We start from the raw sequence: 22,529 nt of genomic DNA, 5'->3' as shown, positions 1-22,529 counted from the left end.
TACTAGAATATAGACTAATATACATATATAAGTGTGTGATTTATACCTACGTCACATACATATTAATATATGATACATACACAATAAATATATGTATTTATTCATAACAGAATCTAATCTAGAGCTGTATAAGTATTAACTGCTATTGATAATTACCATCATTTCTCGCTCATCTTAGCCAATTGCCACAGGTCTGTTGACCATTTGTAATAAAAATCAACCATTATAAAATGCTAATGAAACTAGTTCGATCTAGAACAATCCCTTCATTTTGCAAATGAGACAGAGATTCACTGAAAAGATATACACCATCTCCATGTTTGAGACATTCCAAAATAACTCCAGAATAAGAGCATGTATGCTTTGAAAAGTTGAGGAACCCTGGCAACTTTCCATTACAGAACCGTAGGATTCATCTTTTCATACAAGTAAATTCTTGATGAGCTACCTTGTAGTCATCAGAGACAGGCTAGGAAGTGAGGTGATGAGCAGGTGACAACTAAAAAAATGGCAAAAGTGACCTCCTCCAACGACCATGCACATCACACAGGTGAGGGCAGCATGCAGCCAGATTCCACACCAAAACACAGCAACTCAATGTGAACAGCCAGCTGAGCACAGCAGCAGCTAGAATCATCAGTTGTAGGAATGTTTTTGGGGCAGACAACACTTTTAGTCCTAAATCTTTACATGTCATTATTTCTAGGGCCGCACAGACTGTCTACCACAGGATTGAGAAGGAGCATGAACTTCTTTTTTCTGTCATAGATTACATTTCTAAACTACTGTTTTAGAGAAAGAATCCTGAGACTATTTGAAATTTAAGCACGCTGAAGCTTAAGCTTACAGAGAGAATTAAAATTTCCTCAAGTTGCATTTTCTAAAGAGAGCAAAACCAAAACCTTTCCTTTTTTAAAAAAATCTTTTTAAAAGATTTTATTTTTTTAAGTTATCTCTTGACCCAATGTGGGGCTCAAACTCAAGAGATACACGGCCCTCTGACTGAGCCAGCCAGGTGCCTGCAAAAACTCTTGGCTAAAGCTACAACTAATATCATCGATTGATTGCAACATAATGATAAAGTATCCCTTGTGTGAGAAGTAAGTTAATCAATTCTGAGTAAAAATGTCTGCAACTAAAACCTTCAGGGAAGGTAAAGGGAATTTAAAAAGAAGGCTAAAAGTATTTGAACCTCTCTCTCCCCCTAAAAACCATATATGTCCCCTTCTCATGTTTACAATCTGGGAATGTAAAATCTCTAAGAAACATCAATAAAAACCTTCACCGTAAATCAAGCCCAATCAACATGTGGGCCAGAAGGGTAACTTAGCCTTGGGTCCTGTCCCACCCTAATTATTTAATATTAGTAACTAATTCATGATTAATAGAAGTGTTTTCCTGGCTGCCGTTTCCTTCTGCCTGGTGTGCCAGGCTAGCTGGGAACCTCGGCCAGTAGCAGCTGGTATTTGAGTGAGTTCAGTGCTGATGTGCTCATTTTCAGAATGATGTGCTGAGGGGCAGGGTGGACACTGCATGCCAGGCCCCCAGAATGACCTTGTTAAGCTTTGAGTAGTCAATGAGGTCGGGCCGGTGTCTGTGGATGAGCGCACAGAGTCCAAGGCCATCCTTCCAGCTGCACAACAGTTGAGAAGAAAGGGAATACATGTTAATAATGGAGAGAAAGCAGCAGCAAGGGTATGCCCTTGGTCAGACAGAGGACTGAAATTTGGGACACAATGTCCTACTATCTGACTTAATGCACTTCCTCCCTGACCCAGTGACCTTCTGGTCACTTTCTTAAACATCAGTCTTCTTTCCAGGATCTTTCTAGGGTCTGCTGAACTCCTCTTCATTTGTAACTTCAGGCCTACCTTTGCCTGGGACTCCTCCCTGTCTCCGGACCCCTCTACTCCATAGAGATGGAGTTTCCTTTCCTCCCTGGTCCTGATCCCCTCCTCCCTCTCTGGAGTCTCTAAAATGGACCCTATATTGGGTCTGCCCAATAGACACAAGGATATCTATCCTGAAATGTCCAGAACACACTCCCCCCAAGATCCTTATACACTTAAAAAGTCACTATCAGCTCTCAGGTCCTCCTGTGTCTTTCTTCACAAGGTTCTTTACATGTTTTTAAATAAGGCAAAGACATGTAAACACCCGAGGGACTCAGCAAGGAGGACCTGGATTCCCAGTCTGTTTCCCCAGAGACACTTACGCCAACTGTTCTTTAGAAAGCCCCACGCTTTGAGCTTGCCAGTTCTGACGAGGGGTTCAACGAGGTCTGGGAGTGGGGGTTCTGTTCCTCAAAGGGTCAGGGGAAGAAAGAAACCCAAAAGCCCAGGGCTACACAGCTCATGTGCTTGGGCCAATCTTGGGCCCAAGGAGGTACAGCAAGAAGGTCAATGAGAAGCGGGAAGGTCTGCAACTTGGTTGACTTTCACACTGGCAGGATTACCTTCTCTTTCGTGATTCCTTATATCCTTGAGATAACATGTCATAGGGACAGAGACGTTTTCTTTCTCACCTTCGTACACTCAAGACCTGGCTTAGTACTTGGGATGTACTCTATAATATTTGTCTACCCAGAAGAACCTCTCCCATTTTTCCTTGTGGCTCATCCTCACCCTCCATTTTGCTGACTATCCATGATGGCTAGGGACCCATTTATATTTCTGGGTAAGCCACCATCTAAAGGGTGAAAATACAGACAACTCTTTGATTCACAAATGATAATGACAGAAAACCTGCATGATGAGGAACCCTGGAGCAAGGACGAAACCACACTCAGAGTATATTTAGGTTTCATTCACGCAGGTTGCCATCATGTTACACACGTGTTTTCTACTTCTCTCAAATCCCAGCACACAAAACTGGCCAATGCATTGTCTTTCTCAATGTAGACAGGACATCGGAGGAACATGCAGACTCTGCCTTGGCATCCTTCTCGCTGAGAAGCCACACCAGCCACTCCCACCCCCACCCCAGCACCAGGTGAAGGCCACAGTGAGGCACATTCCTACATCCCCAAATTATGAGGACGTGCTTATCAATACTATGCTGTTTTACCAGCACCTCAAATCTTAATCAGATGTGTTCCCCAGAGAGATCTTAAGCATCAGAGATTCTATAACCTTGGTTCCACTGCATCAGAAAACACCTCTCAGACACAAGCTGGAACACACTGGTGTAAGTGACCACTACCTTCCAGCCATCTGAGGACTCCAGTAATAACAGAGGAACCCCAGAGCCCTGGTTGCTCACCTGGTGTGGAAGTTCTGGATGTTCACATTTCTGTAAGGGGCAGTTTTCCTTTGACACCAAAGCAGCAGACCTTCTTTCGCAGAGGTTTCTGTAATAAGGGCCAAAAGAAAGTGTCCACATGGAAGAAATACTCACTACTTCATGCACCCAACTCCTAGTCACTTTATAAAGAGACCTCCCCCGGGGGCCAACAACCAAATGTATCATCTCTTCCCATGGTCTCTGCCAAAGGGCAGGAGCAGGACCCTGCTCCCAGGAACTGACTTCTGATGACACTGCCAATGCAGGAGCAACTGCAAGTTATGGCATCCTGAATGTAAAATCAGACTTCAGGGCACCTGGGTGGCTCAGTAATTGAGCGTCTGCCTTTGGCTCAGGACATGATCCCAGGATCCTGGGATCATTCCACATCAGGCTCCCCACAGGGAGCCTGCTTCTCCCTCTGCCTATGTTTCTGCCTCTCTCTGTATGTCTCTCATAAATATATAAAATCTTTAAAAATAAATAAATAAAAGCAGACTTCAGGGATATGGGTGATTTACCATTTGTTTACATGAAACTAAAAAATCTGGGTTAAGACTTCACTAACCTGTCACTCGATTCACTATGCTCTTAGGTCAATGGAATTCACAGAAGCCACTGTGTCTCAGATTTACTCCCTTATGTGGTGATTTTTATAATACTGAAAGGCTTTTATGAGTGTCTTTCAAGTTTGGCCACTTGGGTTTTGACCAAGTAGAAACAACAACAGTCTGCCCCCCTGCCCCCCCCCCGGTAACCATGACAATGTGCCGCTCAGATGTCCTGCTGCTGGAAGCTTAAGACAAGCTGCTCCACGCTGGATGCACCCCTGCATTCCCCAGAGGCCATACCTCCTCATGCTGCTCCAAAGACTGGGTATGAGGGGGCACTAGAGCTGGGCCATTTCTGCACATGTAGGGCTCCTCTGGGAGCGACCATGGCTTAAGGGCTTTCCATCAGCCTCGCTGAATGGGCCTGAGGGTCCCATCACCATTAAGACCCTTCTCCCTGCAGCCCTCCTGTTCCTTCTTCAGCACAAGTGTTGGCCAGCTGCACTAGCCTGATGGCTCTCTCAGCCATTTCTGGTTCTTCACAGGCATTTCCCCCAACAAATCTTCTGCGTGTCTGTTATGGACTGAATATTTGTGTTCCCCCACTTCCCTGAATTCTTATGTTAAAGCCCTGACCTTACTTAGAGATGGAACCTTTGGGAGGCAATTATGGTTAGATGAGGTCATGAGGGTGCAGCTCCCATGACGGGATTAGTACCCTTCTGAGAAGAGACACCAAAGTGCGCACTCTTCCTCTCCCTCTGCCACGTAGGACCTAGCAAGAAGACAGCCATCCACAAGCCAAAATGAAGGTCCTTATCAAAAACTGACCATAATGACACCCTGATCTTGGACTTCCAGCCTCTAGAAACATGAGAAAATAAATTTCTGTTGTTCAAGCCACTCAGTCTACGGTATTTTGTTATAGCAGCCCAAGCCAATCAAGACAGCATCTTAATACTCCTCTGGCACTGGCTTCTTGGACCCAAAGTATATACACATCCAAACAGCCCCTCCAAACCACTCTCCAAATCTAGGATCCTGCCTGTAAGTAATTGTTAATTCAGAAAAACCCTATAAACAGGTGGACTTTTGACTAACAATGGGTCCTGGTCTTCCATTTTAGTAAGGGCTTAAAGTTGATTTTTTTTTCTGTAAAAAGTATTCTGTAATTATTTATCTAAATTGTCCATTCTAGTCAGACTCCCTGTGACCCATAATCCAATTGAAATAAACAGATTCCGAAACTTTCATGTGATATAGGACTAATGTGAATGACTCCTATTCATGTCTCTTCTCCAGAAAACCTTATTAAGAAAAACAACTGAAAGTTCTAATAGTTTATTCAAATATTAACTGATAGAAGTTTTCAAAAATGGAAAACTTGTTTTTCTGCCATGTACATAACTGCCTGCCTTTGGCATCCTGACTGATGTAACCAGTAAGAAATCATACATCAGGAGGAAAGAACACACTGCATTTTTTATTTTTTATTTATTTTTTTAAAGATTTTATTTATTTATTCATGATAGTCACACAGAGAGAGAAAGAGAGAGAGGCAGAGACACAGGCAGAGGGAGAAGCAGGCTCCATGCAGGGAGCCCGACGTGGGATTCGATCCCGGGTCTCCAGGATCGCGCCCTGGGCCAAACGCAGGTGCTAAACCGCTGTGCCACCCAGGGATCCCTACACACTGCAATTTTTAAAGTTTAAATGAAATTTAGGCTAGAAAGGTAAACAGAGGTGAAGTTGATCAATAAAATCTCATACCTGCTACTGGAGTTTAAATTTGCCAGTCACTGAGTAACACCTAATTTCTTTCTAAGTATGACTGGATGCTCTTAGCTGATGGACATCAAAGTATTCTCATTTAATTGGCTAATCTAATAAAAAAAACAGACTCTTTCCCACCCTTTGCCCATGTTTGGCTTTCCAAACCAGGCTAACAAGGCTGTGCCTACTAGGTACCTGGCTGTGGTATACCCCAGTCTCTGTAAGGATAGATTAAATCTGGAACTCAGCCATTTGGTGCATGCACACATACATCCACACACAAAACCCTGGTAGTGGGTATGAAAAGCATATCCTAAAACAGGTAGTGCCATTTATCATTTCATTACAGAATCCCACCGGATGCTCCAAGGAACCCCACCTGCACACATCGGGATCACCCTCATTAGCAGGCATATTAATCTCTCATTTTAATTCCTGGAAGAAATCCATCATTCTGTTGAAGGAGATTGGCTCCTCAAAGAATTCACTCATAATAACAATGTCTTCTTCCACATGATACACATTATTAAAACAAACTAAGATCATTTTTCTATAGACTTCCAGAAATAAAGTGAGGTTGTTAAGAAATAATTCCAAAAAAGTAAAATAAATAAAATAAAAATGTAAGTTAACCAACTACTTCCTGAAAGACATCTACTTAGAAGAGATCTAGTACTTTGCTAATCAAATTTCCACTTTTGAATGTTTAATTTCTTAGTCTTTTTGAAAGCAGATTAATGTAACTTTTATTGTGGTATTTCATAAAATATTGTGACTTGATTATCTTATTTTGGGCACATTAATAATCATTTTAGGGAAAATGAGTAATGGATAATACCACTCACAGCTGCGCTTGAAACAGAAGTTAGTTCTAAATTAATATTATCACTAACTTAAATTTTGTAACCAATCAGAAAAAACCTGAGGTCAAGTTCACCTCTGTAATATTTGCGGGAAAAGGATTCACTAGTCTAGCAAATGCAACAGTGTGAACAGGATTTTTACAAATAGTATTTGTTCTTTAAGGTGGACTCAACTGTTTAAATATGTAAACTTGTAAATTTATAAAATTGGTAAAATCATTACAAATTACTGTTTTTCCTTTAATAAAGCAAGAACTTTTAAGAAGCATCTTGTTATTTTCACTAGAGTGAAAAGAATGTACTTTAATAAAAGTACACTGTCATGAAAGTTTTCAATTTCATACTGTTTATTAGTTCAAGCTGGCTGTCATTTCTGAGCCTGAATTATTGAGATTTTAATATCATTATATCTAACTTGGATTTTTAGATGACACAAATGTGGCTTCTGTGCCAGAAGGGAATAGTCTAAGTGGGTCAGAAAGTCCCTTATGGGTAAATACTGTAGGCTTCATGCAATCTGGCACAACAGTAGATAAATTATTGTTTTTTAATATTTGTTGGTAACATTACTTAAAATGACTAGCATCAAGGGGTACTCCATACTCTGGGCAGATTTATAAACAACACCTGCCCAATGCCTCACCATTCAGTACCCAGTTACCTGTTAGGTGGTGACAAAGGTACAGATAAGATGCTGACTGGTTGGACAATTCAGACTGCCTTTAAAGAGTCCTACAGCTATACGTTTTGTGATTTGAGGGCTAAATTGGCAAAGATCTAATTTTAAGAATGTCAATTTGACACTTTTCAACAGTGCTGAATTTATCAAAATATTTAGGAGTACAGTAGGCGTAAAACACTAAAGAATTTCATCTTCAGTGGCAGTGCCAAGGACTATGATTCTATTATAGTGACAGAACAGTTGTTATGCCAAAAGATACAAAAACAATAGAGACTTTATTAACAGATCAAAAGAGATAGAGACAGAGAAGAAAGGAAGGTAGGGAGGGAGGGAGAGAGGGAAGGAGATGGGAGGGTGAATGAATGAACTCAGATTTCAACTGACTGGTTTTTTGCACCTGAAAAAAAAAAATGTTCCAACTTTAAGTCTACAGAACTGTTATAGTTGGGAACCTACTGGTATAATAAGCAATTAAAAGCTCAAAAAAACCGCTCATTTTAAAAACCAATTTCTGTTCTGAACATGTGCTCATCTTTTCAAAACGATTCCACCCCCATGAATGAAACAGTATGGCTGGGGTCTTTCCCATACAAATATAAAATCTGTGAAAACCCAACTCCCATAGCTTTCATTAAATCATGTAAATGACTGTTCAATTTCACAAAACCCTATTTAAATTTTACTTTAGAAACTCAATTTACAGGGGATCCCTGGGTGGCTCAGTGGTTTAGCGCCTGCCTTTGGCCCAGGGCGTGATCCTGGAGATCCCGGATCAAGTCCCACATCAGTATCCCTGCAGGGAGTCTGCTTCTCCCTCTGCCTGTGTCTCTGCCTTTCTCTCACTCTGTCTCTCATGAATAAATAAATAAAATTTAAAAAAAAACCTCGATTTATAAATCCCTTTAAGTATCATAATACAATCAGATTTTCAACCATGTCTTTTACCTTCAACTGAGATATCCTGAATAGCAAAGCGAAGGATAATGGTCCAGATCATACCCAGTGTCATCTTTACATTGCCATCCACAATTTCTTTAGAAAAGAAAAAAACAACAACAAATTAGTGTAAAGATAACATAATTAGGACATAAATTTTTCCTGTTACTTGTACATTTCCCGTAAGTTTTTACGTCAGAGCTATTGGAAAAAATACATAGACATACAAAGACCAGTTTATGTTTTTAGAAGTGTCACAGTGGGTCTGATTATATAGTATTCATAACCAAATGTCTCTGGTTTAAGTGAATTCTGAGTTAATAATAAGCACAAATCTTGCAAACACATGATCACTGAAAACACCCCAAGAGTTTCTGAAGTTTAAAGAGTGGAAAGGCCAAGGTTCAAAGTAACCAAGTATGAAGAACTTGGTTTCACCTTGCTTCACTCATTTTCATCCTGATCCTTCCAGCACCTCACAGGTCTCAGCTCTTGTCAAACCCACCAGGACTCCCAATCTCCCAGAGAATGAAGAGGTCACTTGCTTCCTATCAATGAGTTGTTAAGGGTCTCCAGGAAGGTTAAGCTCTTTCTCATCCGAGTAATCCATTTGAAGAAGACAGCGTTATATCTGACTCTATTCTTTACAATTTATTCTAGAGCCTGGTCTGCCATTCATAGTATCTTTTGTTCTCATCCCTGCACCCCGAGCCTCCCAGAAGCCTGACATGACGCAAACATGAGAAATGATGGGAAGAAGGCCCAGCTACCCTCCACTGTGGTGAGGTCAGGGTCGCAGTCAGAGTGATTCCCATCATGCTTCATTTACCTTCAGCCCCGATGGACACCAGTTTCACACCTTTGCTGGCTATGTAATCCAAGGCTTTGTTGACATTAGCAATTTTGTGGAATCGCATTTTTCCTCGGTCAGGTTTGGGCAGCCTTTCCCCTGTTGGATGAAGAAAGAACAGCGTAGACACAAGAGAAAGTAACCCCCTGACACAGAATCGAGATGCCAAAAGTCTGACTCCATGCTTCCTTAAATGGAAATAGTTAAGTGACTGTTTCTGATGGGTCTCTGGCTTCAGTAAATCATAGTACAGAGGGGCCAAGAACCAAAAAAACTTTCAAGACCAATGGACCAGTGCGGAGCCATATGCTTTTCAGATCTGCTGGGACAGTCTGGTTTGGTCTCCAAGCTGACTTACAAAGGAGTACAGAGGAAAGCTGGGTGGTATCCTAGGAGCCTTTGGAGTGGCTGACCAGTTATTAGAGGAAGTCATGACAGCCTGGTCCAAATCACAGCAGTGGCTGCCAGGACTCATGGCAGACACCTGATTATGAAGATATATGGATTAGGTCAGCCTTGCCATCATCCTCCCAGTCACACTTCTCCGAGGGTGATCCCTTCTCTCATCCAAAGTCTAAACTAGCCAACTGAAGTTCGGGGCAAAACATAACCCCTCTGGGATCTGAGCTCATGTTTTCAGAGTTATGCCAACATGTATACTGGCTTTCTGCATGAAAGACAATGTCTGGGAGGTGCACTCGCTATGCTAAGAGCCAAGTGGGCAGCATGGTGGGTAGTCGCAGACATGTGATTTTTTTCTCTTGTTTCAAGATGGGCAGTGCAAACATTATTTTAATAAGTCCATTTTAAACAGAAATTACTCCTTTTTCAGAGCAGAAAAACCACTCAAGGCAGATTACTCTTTGGAAAGTTGTTCTTTGCCAATAATACCATGTTTTTGCCCAGCCAGGTTCAAAGGGACTTCTGATCCAGCCACCTCTAAATAGATGCGTATCTAGAGCTCACACAGATGTGCAGGGCGGGGTAGGACAACTATGCAATGCCCAAGACCAACCTGAGATGACTTCCAGAAGCAGCATGAGCTTAAGGCCATTCCTGAAATCTTCCTCGATGTTCTCAATCTGGGTGCCAGCTTTCCTTAGGTGGGAATTACACCAGGCAGTGAAGGTCTGCAACAAGAACCAAACACTGCTTGGCAAAGCCCCAGCAGCCATCAGCCATCCCCCCGCCCCACCCCCAACCTCCACACACACAACACTCAACATCATACATATTCTGGGGGCTAAGAGGCTGAAGTTCCTTAGGCCTTCTAGAGCAAGCAGACTGAATTTTGTGGAAAGAATGACTTGAGGCCTAAAAGTAAGATTTTAGTAGTTTTTCCTTTAGGGGCCAAAAAAACCCCCCAAAAAACAAAACAAAAACCCACATATTTATTTAATATAACCACCCTGAGAGATTTCTGCCTTCACTTTAAAAAAGTACTATGTTCACACCTATGCCTTCACCTTCTGAAAATTTCCTGCTTTATAGGAAACACAGACTAAGAGTGTGCTTCTTCCCTGCATACAACAAAAATAAGCTTGTGTGCAGGATGGATAAATAAATAATGTTTAAATAATGTTCATAATGTCTTACTGTAGAGCAGAGGGTGGGTGGTTTTGTGTAGTAGAAAGGCAAAGAGATGAGGGACCCAAAACCACTAATTATCTACATCTTAGTTTATCCTGAGCGCACAACAGTGTTAAGCTAGTAACTAAATCAATTAAACCAATTTGCAGTATAGTCGGTCATTAAAAATAATAATAATAATAATAATAATAATAATAGTAATAATGACCTCATACTGGCATATGCCAGGCCCTGGGCTAGACCCTGGATTTCAAAGACAATTAGAAACAGTCCTGCCATGGACTTTCCATGTTAACATGGCTTACATGTTAACAAATTATGAAGACAAACTTCAGTGGAAAAATGGACTATGTATTAAGTGGCATCCAAAGTCATTCTGTTTATTTTTCAAGCTGCTTTTAATTTGGCTTCCACTTGTGTACTATTTCCTGCCAAAACCATTTTAGAAGGGCTTCTGGCAGCTGCTGGCTAAGCATGCAAACTGTCCCCTTGTGTCACAACAGCTGTGGGGCTCAAGAACAAAGTCCCCAGCATGTTACTCTGCGAGGAGATACACAAATAGGGTCCGTGTTAGAGAGGAGAAAACAAATCCCTAAAAAAATAGACAGCTTCCATGCAAGGCCACAAAAAGAGTTTCCATAAAAATTATGTTCCTAAAAATGAAGATTTTTCAACTCTGACTAGCAGTCACTTATTTCAACAAATATGCGATGGCATTAAGTTTGATGGCAAAAAGAGAATGGAGGCATTTTCTTGGACATAACGATAATTCATTTTATTCTGAGGGCCTAAAGGAATAATTATTTCTCCTAAAACACCTCTAAATTTTAGTCCATTCTAAACAGAGCAGACACTCGAAACCATATACTCTGGTATATATACCCCCAAATGATATGGTAGCCACTAGCCATGTGTGGCTATTGAAGTGTAAATTAACTAAAATTAAAGAAAATTTAAAATTTTAGTTCCTCAGCTGCATAAGCCACGTTTTAAGTGCTCAAAAGCTCTCTGTGGCTGCCGCTGAGCTGGACAGGGCCCATACTGAACATTTCTATCATCGCGGAAAGCTCTATGGGACAGAGCTGCTTGAGATATTCAAACTTTGGTGTTTGAAGCTAAGATTGTTACAAAGAGTCTGTCACATTCATTTCAATATTAATTTTATCTATTTACTTTTTGAATAGGTAATGTGTTTCCGTAGCTCAAAATTCAAGTGCCACAAAATAAAAAGTGAAAAGCGTCCATCTCTTCTTATTCCCAGGTACCCAGTTCCTTTCCCCAGAGGGAACACATTCAGTTTTGTATGTTATCTCTTCAAGGATCTTCGATACATATATACACACACAGATACACACATCTTTTTTTGTCCTCTAATATATATCAGAGTATACACAGTTCTGCACCTGGATTTTTTTCTTTTTTTTTAAGCCATTTAAAAAAATATAACCTAGAGGTCATTTCGTATCAGTACAGATCTTTCCGTTTTATGGCCACAGAGTATTCTGCTTTAGTGCAGATACCACGTTTTATGTGACTAGCTCCCTGTGGATGGACATTTAGGTTGTTTCTAGACTGTTATCTTTCAGTAAAATACAAGTTAGGCCCCGTTTTCAGCAAGCAAAACTACTTTAAACATTTTTTTTTAATTGACAATACTAAGACTAATTATATACCTAAACTTTTGGGAAAGGCATAAGAAAACAGGTTGTGACTTTTAAAAATGGAATTGACAAAAATAATGGTATAAAATATGTGTAGAGTCACTTTTATTTAGATTCTACTTTAAAATGAGCAACTACTGCTAGTACAAACTATCTTATCCTGTTACCATGTTACTTAAGTCCCTTCATAATAAAAGTATCAGAACACTTCTGGATATAACCCCAAAGCTGCTTGTGAGATCAATACAAGCTTCCTGACCCCCTTAGTAAATACTGGGGAAGTCTGTTTGATACTACCTTTTTATAGGTATATGCACAGTGAAGGTAATTCACCATGGGTGATTGTTCCTTTGTGCAAATCCAGAGAATGAATTTAATCTAAAAAGTCAATTTATTTAGTTAAGTCTAATGAAGTGTCCCTATCTTTAACGAGTGCTTCTAAGAGCCAATGAAGGTAGTAACTAACCAACTTAAGAAAAAAGACCCCAACAGCTCTAGGATAATAGCTTGCAAAGAAGCCAGTGCACTCTGAAGAGGAATTTTAAACTTTATTGGAATGTTTAATTTTCATTCTATTTACAGTGTTAATTACCATGGCCTATGGAGAGTGCTCTTATGCGTTTCAATCATCTGGGGTTTCTGTGAAAAGCCTGCTAATTGTAGAGGAGACAAAGCAATGAGGGCAAAAGCAAAACATTTTACCTGAAGGCTTCTTTGTGGCTGGTCTTGCTACTTGAGAACAATATGCACCTTTAAAGTCCATGGGAACTAAATCTTAAAGGGTGAACACGGAATGGAAGTAGGTCCTCATGGCTTTAGGGGCAGGCTCCTTGGGTCAAACCAGGCTACAAAGCCAGATGTTTTTTCTTAAGAGAAATGGTGCTCTGTGAACCAGATGCAGCCCACCAAGGAAAGAGGCCACAGGGTCCACAAGCCATGGCTCAACCCAGAAGCTGCTCAGTCACACATAAAGTTCTCCAACCTCCTCTCCTGCTTCCTCTACCTCTCTCCTGGAGAATGCCTCACTCTCTGCTCCTCTACACCTAGGGATAAAACCCAGTGCTTTCTGCAGCTCAAAAATTTGCAAAAAACAAATTTGCAAAAAACAAATTTGCAAAAAACAAAAAAACTTTCAGAGCCATACGAAGAGAACCAAGATGGGACGCCACAGATCCATGTACAGATGATCCCAGTTGGACTTAACAATTTTTTAACTTCACAACGGTGGGAAAGCCACTCACATTCAGTAGAAACCATACTTGAAATTCTGAATGTGTATCTTTTCCCAGGTGAGCACAATGTGGTATGATCCCTTCTTGTGATGCCAGGCAGGAGCAGCAGCTCCCAGGCAGCTGTGGGATCGTAAGGGTGAACAATCGACACTCTTTACCAACATTCTGCACCCATACACAGGCCTTCTGTTTTCCACTTTTGGCACAGTATTATTCAATCACGAGATAGACAACACTTTATGATAAAACTAGGTTTGTGTTAGATGCTCTTGCTCAACTGCAGATGAACATAAGTGTTCTGAGCACGTAGGTGGGCTGGGCTGAGCTATAATTTTCAGCAGGTTATGCGTCCTGAATGTGTTTCTGACTTAAGATATTTTTAACTTACAATGGGGTTATCCAGATGTAACCCCATCATAAGTCAAGGAAGAGGTGTATCTCCAGAAGAGAAAGGCTGATATTTGTAGTTCTTATCACCTTCCAAAGAAGCTCACAAGAAAGCTAAGGGAAAGGATGTTCAGGACATGCGAGAAAAGATGGAATGGCAGTGCAAGGCATGGTCTCTACATGTATATTCCTCAGACGACAAGAGCAAATGTCAGTGCCTCTTCCTGAAACAAGGAATCACAACCCCTGAGGCACTGGCCAGGATGGGTGGTTCTATGGGTGCAGACTGGTCTCCCTGCCCTGGCCATGGCACTGCAACTCTGCAAGCAACAGGATACAAAGGAGGTAAAGGCTGTGTTTCTGTGGCTTGTAGTATTATGTTTTCATGCAGAAGTCTGAAGGATGCTCAAGCTATCCGCAGTCCCTCCTCCATTATATTCCTGAACATAATCTAGAGGCCCAGAAAACATTCCTCAACACCCAAAACATGGGAGTTGACAACAATACCAGCTGGAGGAGTTTCCCAGGGATATCGTTAGCAAGGACTGTTAGTCTTGTACACTGGCAGGTGAGTCCATTCCTTTTTTTCCTGGAGAACTTACTGGCAAAGTCCCTAGTCCACAAGAACCATAAGACTATGTCAAAGTCTAGGACAATTGGCACAGCATGCTTAATGGCAAAAAAAGCACCATGTCCTTATTGGCATATTGAGATAAGCCTGTGTTACTGAATGATATACAAGGTTAATTAAGCCTATAGACATAACAGCCTACATTGTAGACTTTTCCACAGTGAGAAGGGAAAAAGGTCATTTAATCAAAATGAGTAATAACTGTGGTTATTTACATAACACAAGTTCATACCTCTACCTGGAAGAGATTATTGCCCAGATAAAGACAAAAAAAAATCAATTTTGAATCTGACACTCAATCTGAGTCCATTTCATGATAATTATTAATTCTTTCAGCAATAAGGTTCTAAGCCTGGGCTGTCTCCTGTAAGACTAAACTGTTCAATTCACTATTCTATTTTCTTCAAACAAAAATATGGCAAGACAACATCTATAAATTTCCTTTCTACTTTTTAAAACTAGCTTTCCCTCTGATAATAATGACATAAGATACTAATTTCAGATCACATTTCCTGAAATGGGTACTCAGAAAAACTTATGGGGTTTTTCTTAATGAAGTAGAACAGGGCCCACTACACCTGGGTGGCTCAGTGGTTGAGCATCTGCCTTCGGCTCAGGGTGTGATCCTGGGGTCCTGGGATCGAGTCCTGCATCGGGCTCCTTGAATGGAGACTGCTTCTCCCTCTGCCTATGTCTCTGTCTCTGTGTGTGTCTCTTATGGATAAATAAAATCTTTAAAAAAAAAAAAAGGAAAAGAAATAAAGAAAGAAAAGAAATAGAACAGGGCCTGCTGAGGGCTGGGACATTCGGGCAGAGGCACAGCATGAAGCTCAGGGTGGGGGAGTGGTGGAAGTAAGGTCTGCAGCAGCTCTTAGCTTTCAAGCCTGCCAATTACAACACAGCATTGTCTGTCAGATCCAAAACAGTTTGTGAAAAGGAATATAAAGGAAGGGAGAAAAAATGTGTGGGAAATATCAGGAAGGGAGAGAGAACATAAAGACTCCTAACTCTGGGAAATGAACTAGGGGTGGTGGAAGGGGAGGAGGGCTGGGGGTGGGGGGGAATGGGTGACGGGCACTGAGGGGGACACTTGACGGGATGAGCACTGGGTGTTTTTCTGTATGTTGGTAAATTGAACACCAATAAAAATTAATTTATTAAAAAAAAACAGTTTGGGGGCACCGTGAGAATGTTCTGTGATATTGAGACTGTCTATAGCTTGCTTTCCTCAGTGAGGAAAGGCATCAAGGGGCTCGCTGCATCGACCCTGGCCTATGTCCTGTGGGGTGGGACAAGGAGGCCCCAGGTAAGCAGCAGCAGTGAGCCCCAGGAGTGGGGGAGGACCAGCCTGTAGTCGTGGCTCAGAACTCATTCTATTTCTGACTCTGACACCATGCAATTATTTGTCCTTCATGCCCTGACACCTTCCCAGCTACAAAAAAAAAAAAAAAAAAAAGAGAGAGAGAGAGAGAGAAAGATAATAATTGTCATGATCAACTCCGTGAAATAGTTCAAAAGGTTATCAGGAGGAGAAGAAATAGAAAAGCTGGCCAGCCAATACCACCTATCACATTGGTTCTGAACACACTCTCACGTACAACTACGAGAAACCGCTGTGATTTAAGGTGAATTTCTAAAAATGCTCCATTTATTTTCCTATTTGCAATAATCACTTTCATAGTGTGTCATGCTCCACCTCATAGATTCCTAATTTGGCAAGACTCCTAATCACTTCCCAGATTTTTGAAAATATTTGAAAAGTAAGGAGGTGGGAAGCATCTAGAAAGCTGTACACATTTGCAAAATCTCCAGTTAAGGCAGGAGAGGAGGCCAGAGCTGTCCCTCTGAAGTTACTGTGATTGTGGCTTTAGTATTTAAAAAAGAGACACTGTCCTCACAAGGAGCAGAGAGCCCAAGGCACAGAGAGGCAGAAATTCCTGCCCCACAGGGCAGGCAGAAGCAGAACATTCTGGTTTGCTACAAAGCTTCACAATCCCCTCAGCCAAGAGATCCTGGTCCACATGCCAGGTGAGGAAATGCACTAGGTAAGCCACACAATGGGCTCCTCCAGAATCAAGTCAGCAGCATGGCCTTAAATGTAAATATTCAGACACATAACTTTCTTGTAAAATCATTAAGGATATTCTCTGGATCCGGAAGTCACTCATGGTGAGGACTGGTCAGCATAATCATCTGATCTGGAAAAAACTGCAAACCCTCTAGGCTGCCAGGTGCCCAGGTACACCTTTCAATGAGTCACACAAGATTTGAAAAATTCAATCAGAGAGAGAAGCATGTAAGCACTAAAGTGTTCATTCCAAGGATCCTGCATGTGCTACACTAATTTTAAGATGTCCTGGGAGCCCATCTGGGGCCCTAAGAGTTGCATAACCAGGCATCTAACCGTACGGTGGGCTGCCCTTTCATTCTCTGCCCGCAAATCTCTGCTTCATCTCCAAGATCCTATGTGATAACACAGTGCAGTGTAGCAAGCCCCTCCCCCCCTCCGAGATCAGCAGCCCTAAAATCTGAAGCCTGGCTCTGTGACCCACTCAGCATTCTGTGTGGGCAGGACAGCTCCTCTCTCCCATGATTGTGGTTTCCCCCAAGGAAAGTATGTGGACCTAATTCAACTAGTTGACTGTGGTCTCGAATGAAAGAGAATGCAAAATATTTCACCAATACAGATGCCATCGAAACCAAAGAACAGAGGTCAGTGATGGCAATTCAAAGAAACTTGAGGTGCTTTGTGGTTTAACTCAAAAGGGAATTAAACCAGTGCATAAGGAGCACCTGGATGGCTCAGCGGTTGAGTGTCTGCCTTCGGCTCAGGTCATGATCCGGGGATCCTGGGATCCAGTTCCACATCAGACTCTCTGCAGAGAGTCTGTTGCTCCTTCTGCCTATGTCTCTGCCTCTCTCTGTGTGTCTCTCATGAATAAATAATAACTTAAAAAAATTAACCACTGCATAGAAAAAATAGCCTACAGTCACAATTTAAGTCTACTTGAGCATAAGAGATACTCCACTTCCAATAACTAAGCACAAACATGCTGTTGCTTAGCACATTTCATAAACTGTTGCCGTATACAGACAGAAAAAGGAGACAAGAAGGTCTGGGATCCAAAAATCCAGAAAGATGCCAGGTCTTCATCTTTGCCTGATTTACCCCAAATATTCCCACTGCTGTTCAGAGGACAAAGAGCATCATTAGCACATCTTAACTTCTTCAAGGAACAAGGGGTTCACAGCCTTAGTTCTTTTGCCAATAGTGGTAAAGAGGTTTGGGCCATGCATTTTTTAACATTCCCACAAGACCATTAATATAAAAGGCTACATTTGAATCAGGACTTGGTTCAAAATACATGAAGTATAAGGAGCCCCAAGTCAACTCTGGTACAAAGGCAAATACCATTACATTCCACTGCAAATGGCAGGCCTACACTAGTTTCTCAGGCTTTTGTATCCCTGCAAGCATACCAATTACAAATCAAAGAAGCAAAATGACCATAGTAGCATCTGACCCTATCTTGCTCACCTTTGTGTCACCTAAAGAACCCAGCTACCAGCAGGCATACCTGTATTCACACAGAAAGAACTAGCACCTATTCAAATTTTCAGTAAATAGTAACAATTTCAATCATTAATAAATTGGAATCTCAACAGTACCAAAGTACTGTTCTTTTTTCTTTTTTAAGATTTTATATATATATTTATTCAAGAGAGAGACAGAGAGATTGAGAGAGCCAGGGGAGGAGCAGAGAGAGAAGGACAAGCAGACTCCATTCATTCAGGGCACAGAGCCAGACTCAGGGCTCGATCCTAGGACCCTGAGACCATGACCTGAGCCAAAATCAAGAGTCAGATGCATAACCGTCTGAGCTACCCAGGCACCCCTAAAATACTGCTTTTAATTTGAGTTCCAGGGATACTCAGAAATACAAAATTAATTACTCAAAGTAAGAGAGGAAAAAATGAGGCAGCTTTTTGTGGTTGATTCACCCCCAACACATTCTGCCAGCAAGCAGGGCTTGGGGAGGTCTCTGTCTATGCAAAGTTAGGATACCTGGCAATCTCAAATTGCAGGGTAAGAGAACCCACGAACAGCTCAAGGGGAGCTGTCATTGCTAGAGTCATTTAAGGACGTGGTAGGAGAGTGGGAAAAAATACTGTCAGAAATACCCGGTGTGTGACAGCACCCAACACTCTAAAAATGCTGGTGCAGGTGACTCATGTGTAAGCAGGGGTCTTTGCTTGTTTCAGATAGTGCCTGGAATAGAGCGGCACCAATACTATTTGTTGAATGGGATATGATTTGTCAGATTTTCCAGGACAGAGTAAAGAAGATAGCAACTGGACTTTTTTTCTTGACTGAAAAAATTAAAAAGACTGAGGAGTTAAAAAATCTGTATCTGCTTAAAGTCCACGTTTTTAAAGATTATTATCATGTCAAACTTAATTGCAGAATCCTTAAATGTTAAAAGAGACTGTAATCTTGCCAAAAAAAAAAAAAAAAACCCTTGTGAAAAATAAAAGACAACCCCATGGCTGAGGGCATCTAAAAATAGAGTCAGGTTAATGGATGATTCTTTAAGTGGGTAGGTTAAAGATGACTCTGCCAGCACTTGAAAAGATAGTTCTATCCACATCTGGTTTTAATCAGAATTTCTGAACTGTGAATTTTAGGTGTCAGTCCTCAGGCTCATAATAATGACTACTGTTTAGGTCCTGGGCTGTTAGGAATACATAAGAAAGGTGCTAAAAGCTTGGAGACTGCCTAACAGGGAAAAAATGCTTTTCAGGTTTTTTAACAAAGCCAAATCTAGCCCAGACGGGTTCCAGTTTGAGCAGTGGCCTCTCTGGTAGGTACCATCTCCTCCATAACTTACAGAAAGGATGGAAGATTAAAGTTATGGAATTTGGAATGATGTCACAACAGTTAATAAGGCTAATTTATATACAGAAAAGTCTGGGCTTCAGTGGGAAACCTATTTATCAGTTACCGCACCCCTTTTATGCTATCCTATGACATGTAAGTCACAGATAAAGGAGAGCAGCAAAGGTAATTCTTGCCTCTAGACAAGAAATGGATTCTGTACGGCACAGGGACAATCCTTCCTCCTGGAGAAAAACTTCTGCTTCCATTCAGCCATTTGTTTCGCTATCCCTCATCTATGTGCCTATTCTTTGGATTTTCTTTTGACCTGCTTGTAACTCCTCTCCAGACGTTTCATTGGTAATGAGTTAAATGACATCTTTAGCATTTGTTCATTTTTAAATTTGTGTGACAGTCACAATTTGCAACTTTATTTAATAATGGTCTTTGAAAACTTTAGGCTTTCAGGTCTTCCGTCTCCAGAGAGGTCAACATTCAAATATGCTTAAAGTATCCACTGTTTTGATCTAAATGCTACTGATTTCAGTGAAGAGAACCAGTAACTGATACACAAGAATGATACACGGAACTAACTAAAGTCTATCATTTGCTGATCTTAAGTTATAGAATGCTTCCCTTGTCCTGTGAAAATGACAACTGTCTTAAGTCTCGGCTTACTGGATGCCTTTTCTATGTCAAAGCCTCCATTTAAAGTCTGATATGTGTCCCTGTGTTCCCTCTTATCCAAATCACCAGAAAGAATACTGGGTTTGGGCTGAATTATTTAGCACTTTTCCTGTTCCATAAAGATCTTACATTTATCTAGAAGCTAAAGTATTTCCATCTGTTAATTTCCTCCCTGCTCAAGAAAAATTCCCACAAACATTTTATCACCACTTACAGGAGTTCTCTTATTACTCACGCTCCTAAATCTTATTTCTCAGCTGCGATTACTCATGTCTTCATCTCTATTATCGGCAAGGCATGTGAGGCAACACAGCAAGGACCTCAACCACTTCTCTGATCCGATGATTCCCAGTATTCATTGCACTGAGCTACCTCTACTTTCATTCCAAGGACTGTTTTAAAATTCTTGAAATGGGTGCCTAGGTGGCTCACTCTGTTGGACATCTGATTCTTGGTGCCAGCTCAGGTCATGATCTCATGGGTTGTGGGATCAAGCCCCAAGTGAGGCTCATGCTCAGTAGGGAGTCTGCCTAAAGATTCTCTCCCTCTGACTCTCCCCACACTTGTTCTCTCTCTCTCAAATAAATAGATAAATCTTTTTTAAAAAATTTCTTAAAGGGGCACCTGGGTGGCTCAGTGGTTGAGTGTCTGCCTTTGGCTCAGGTCATGACCTGAGGTCCTGGGATCGAGTCCCACATCGGGCTCACCACAGGGAGCCTGCTTCTCCCTCTGCCTGTGCCTCTGCCTGTGTCTCTGCCTTTGTGTGTCTCTCATGAATAAATAAATAAAATATTTTTAAAACATTCTTAAAACAACATTCTTATATAAAAATTATAAAGCTTATTTTGAAAACCTTTTATTAAAACAAGCTCTAGCATTCTCTCTTCTAAACAACGGTTAGCAAATGATCTTGATGAAACTCCCCATTTTAACTGTTAAGTGGAAAAAAAGAGCAGGTTAGAAAATTGTAGATTATTCCCCAACTATTTTAGGGCTGGAAGCATATGTTAAACTAACCAAATCAAGTATCTTCAGAGTCAAAGTCTCAGTCATTTTTGCTCTAAAAGTTAAAAAAAAAAAAAAAAAAGTGGCAAGCTCAAAGAACCACACGAAAGCTCTCAGTGCTCAGTCATCCAAGCTTAGAGCAATCCCTAGGCCATGAGCCTGACTTAGCCACTGGCCAGGTGGGGTCACACCTGCCTCCCCCAAGCTGGCACAAGCTACATGGAGAATTCTTCTGAGGACTTTCTGGTAAGCAAGCATTTAAGGCTCCCAACAAACAGCCTTACATATGATTGATCCTGAGCTATGCTTCCCAAAATAACTTGTTCTCTTGGAGGATAATTATGTGCAAGATGTGGCTCTGTGACAGGGCAGACCTAACTGTTGCTTGGTTTTAGGCAACAGCAACATTTATTATACTTTCATTATTCTCTTCTTGAGGATGAATTCAAGCTACCCTTTAGAAAAGCAAAGGGATGTTTCCCTCCTTGGCCCATCCCAGCAACTAGGGAAACAGCTTGTAGGACGTAGACAGCAAAATAAATATCCCTTAATTCAAGTTAACCATACTGTTACTATTTTCAGGGACCCAAATAAATGGCTGCCTACGCAGAGGGATTAAAGCGTTCATTTAGAATGACACAGTTCTCTGTATACACCACATTCCTGCATTGGTATTCTAGACCAGAGAGCACAGTTCTAAGTCAGGAACAGCCTCCATCAGGTATGCTACAGGTTCCCTCTCCATATGGGAAAATCTCTGGTTAACAGAAGGGGTAAAAGCTGGTTATTCCCGAAGTTCCTGCTCACTCCACACTGGACAGAACCACGCTTGGATTTCTTCCTTCTAAAAGTTCTTCCCTAGGGCTCATGCTGAGTGGAGAGTGTACACAAAGCTATGTAACAAAGTCTTCATTCCCTGAGACATTTCAGATAATTACATATTATAGTGTAAAATTCATAAACATATTCTTACATACTATAGCATAAAGTGTTCTGGTAGACAATATGGCCAAATGTTAACACCAGTTTTCTCTAGATTGTGACTTTTAAAAATTTCTTATCCATATTTTTCAGTAGGGAATGTGTAGGACTTATGCAAATATGTATCTTTAAAAAGTAATTCGGGGAAGTATATACAAATTGTTAGCCTAGATTCTTTGGTCTTCGTGGCTATCTATAATTATGCTGGCTAGTTTTATATCATTAATCCTCCATATTTCTCCCTGAAAAACAAAAACTCAAATTGGATATAATCAAGCAAATCTAGATTTCTGAAGTTAATCAATGAAGTGCTGCTTCAGGACTTTTTAAAGTTTCACACTAAAATCCCCAGTTTGGGGATGCCTGGGGGCTGAGCAGTTGAGCATCTGTCTTTAGCTCAAGGCATGATCCTGGAGACCCGGGATTGAGTCCTGCGTTGGGCTCCCTGCATGGAGCCTGCTTCTCCCTCTGCCTATGTCTCTGCCTCTCATGAATAAATAAATAAAATCTTTAAAAATAAATAAATAAAATAAAATCCACAG

The 22,529-nt window shown here is 41.2% G+C and overlaps 1 protein-coding gene across 1 annotated transcript in view; it reads right to left on the bottom strand.

The window, feature by feature from the left end:
* Positions 1–22,529, bottom strand: part of ACTN2 (actinin alpha 2) — a 66,423-nt gene that overhangs the window by 29,580 nt on the left and 14,314 nt on the right. Inside the window, exons 2-6 of the mRNA XM_041749068.1 lie at positions 9,953–10,067; positions 8,917–9,036; positions 8,097–8,183; positions 3,262–3,349; positions 1,555–1,633 (exon numbers count right to left, since the gene is read on the bottom strand). Coding sequence (XP_041605002.1) covers positions 1,555–1,633; positions 3,262–3,349; positions 8,097–8,183; positions 8,917–9,036; positions 9,953–10,067 — 489 coding nt within the window. The remainder of the gene's footprint in view (positions 1–1,554; positions 1,634–3,261; positions 3,350–8,096; positions 8,184–8,916; positions 9,037–9,952; positions 10,068–22,529) is intronic.

The sequence above is a fragment of the Vulpes lagopus genome, chromosome 3 (assembly GCF_018345385.1).
Source record: "Vulpes lagopus strain Blue_001 chromosome 3, ASM1834538v1, whole genome shotgun sequence".
Classification (NCBI taxonomy): domain Eukaryota; kingdom Metazoa; phylum Chordata; class Mammalia; order Carnivora; family Canidae; genus Vulpes; species Vulpes lagopus.
Note: the sequence above shows the minus strand (reverse complement) of the source record. Positions and strands in the feature narration are given on the sequence as shown.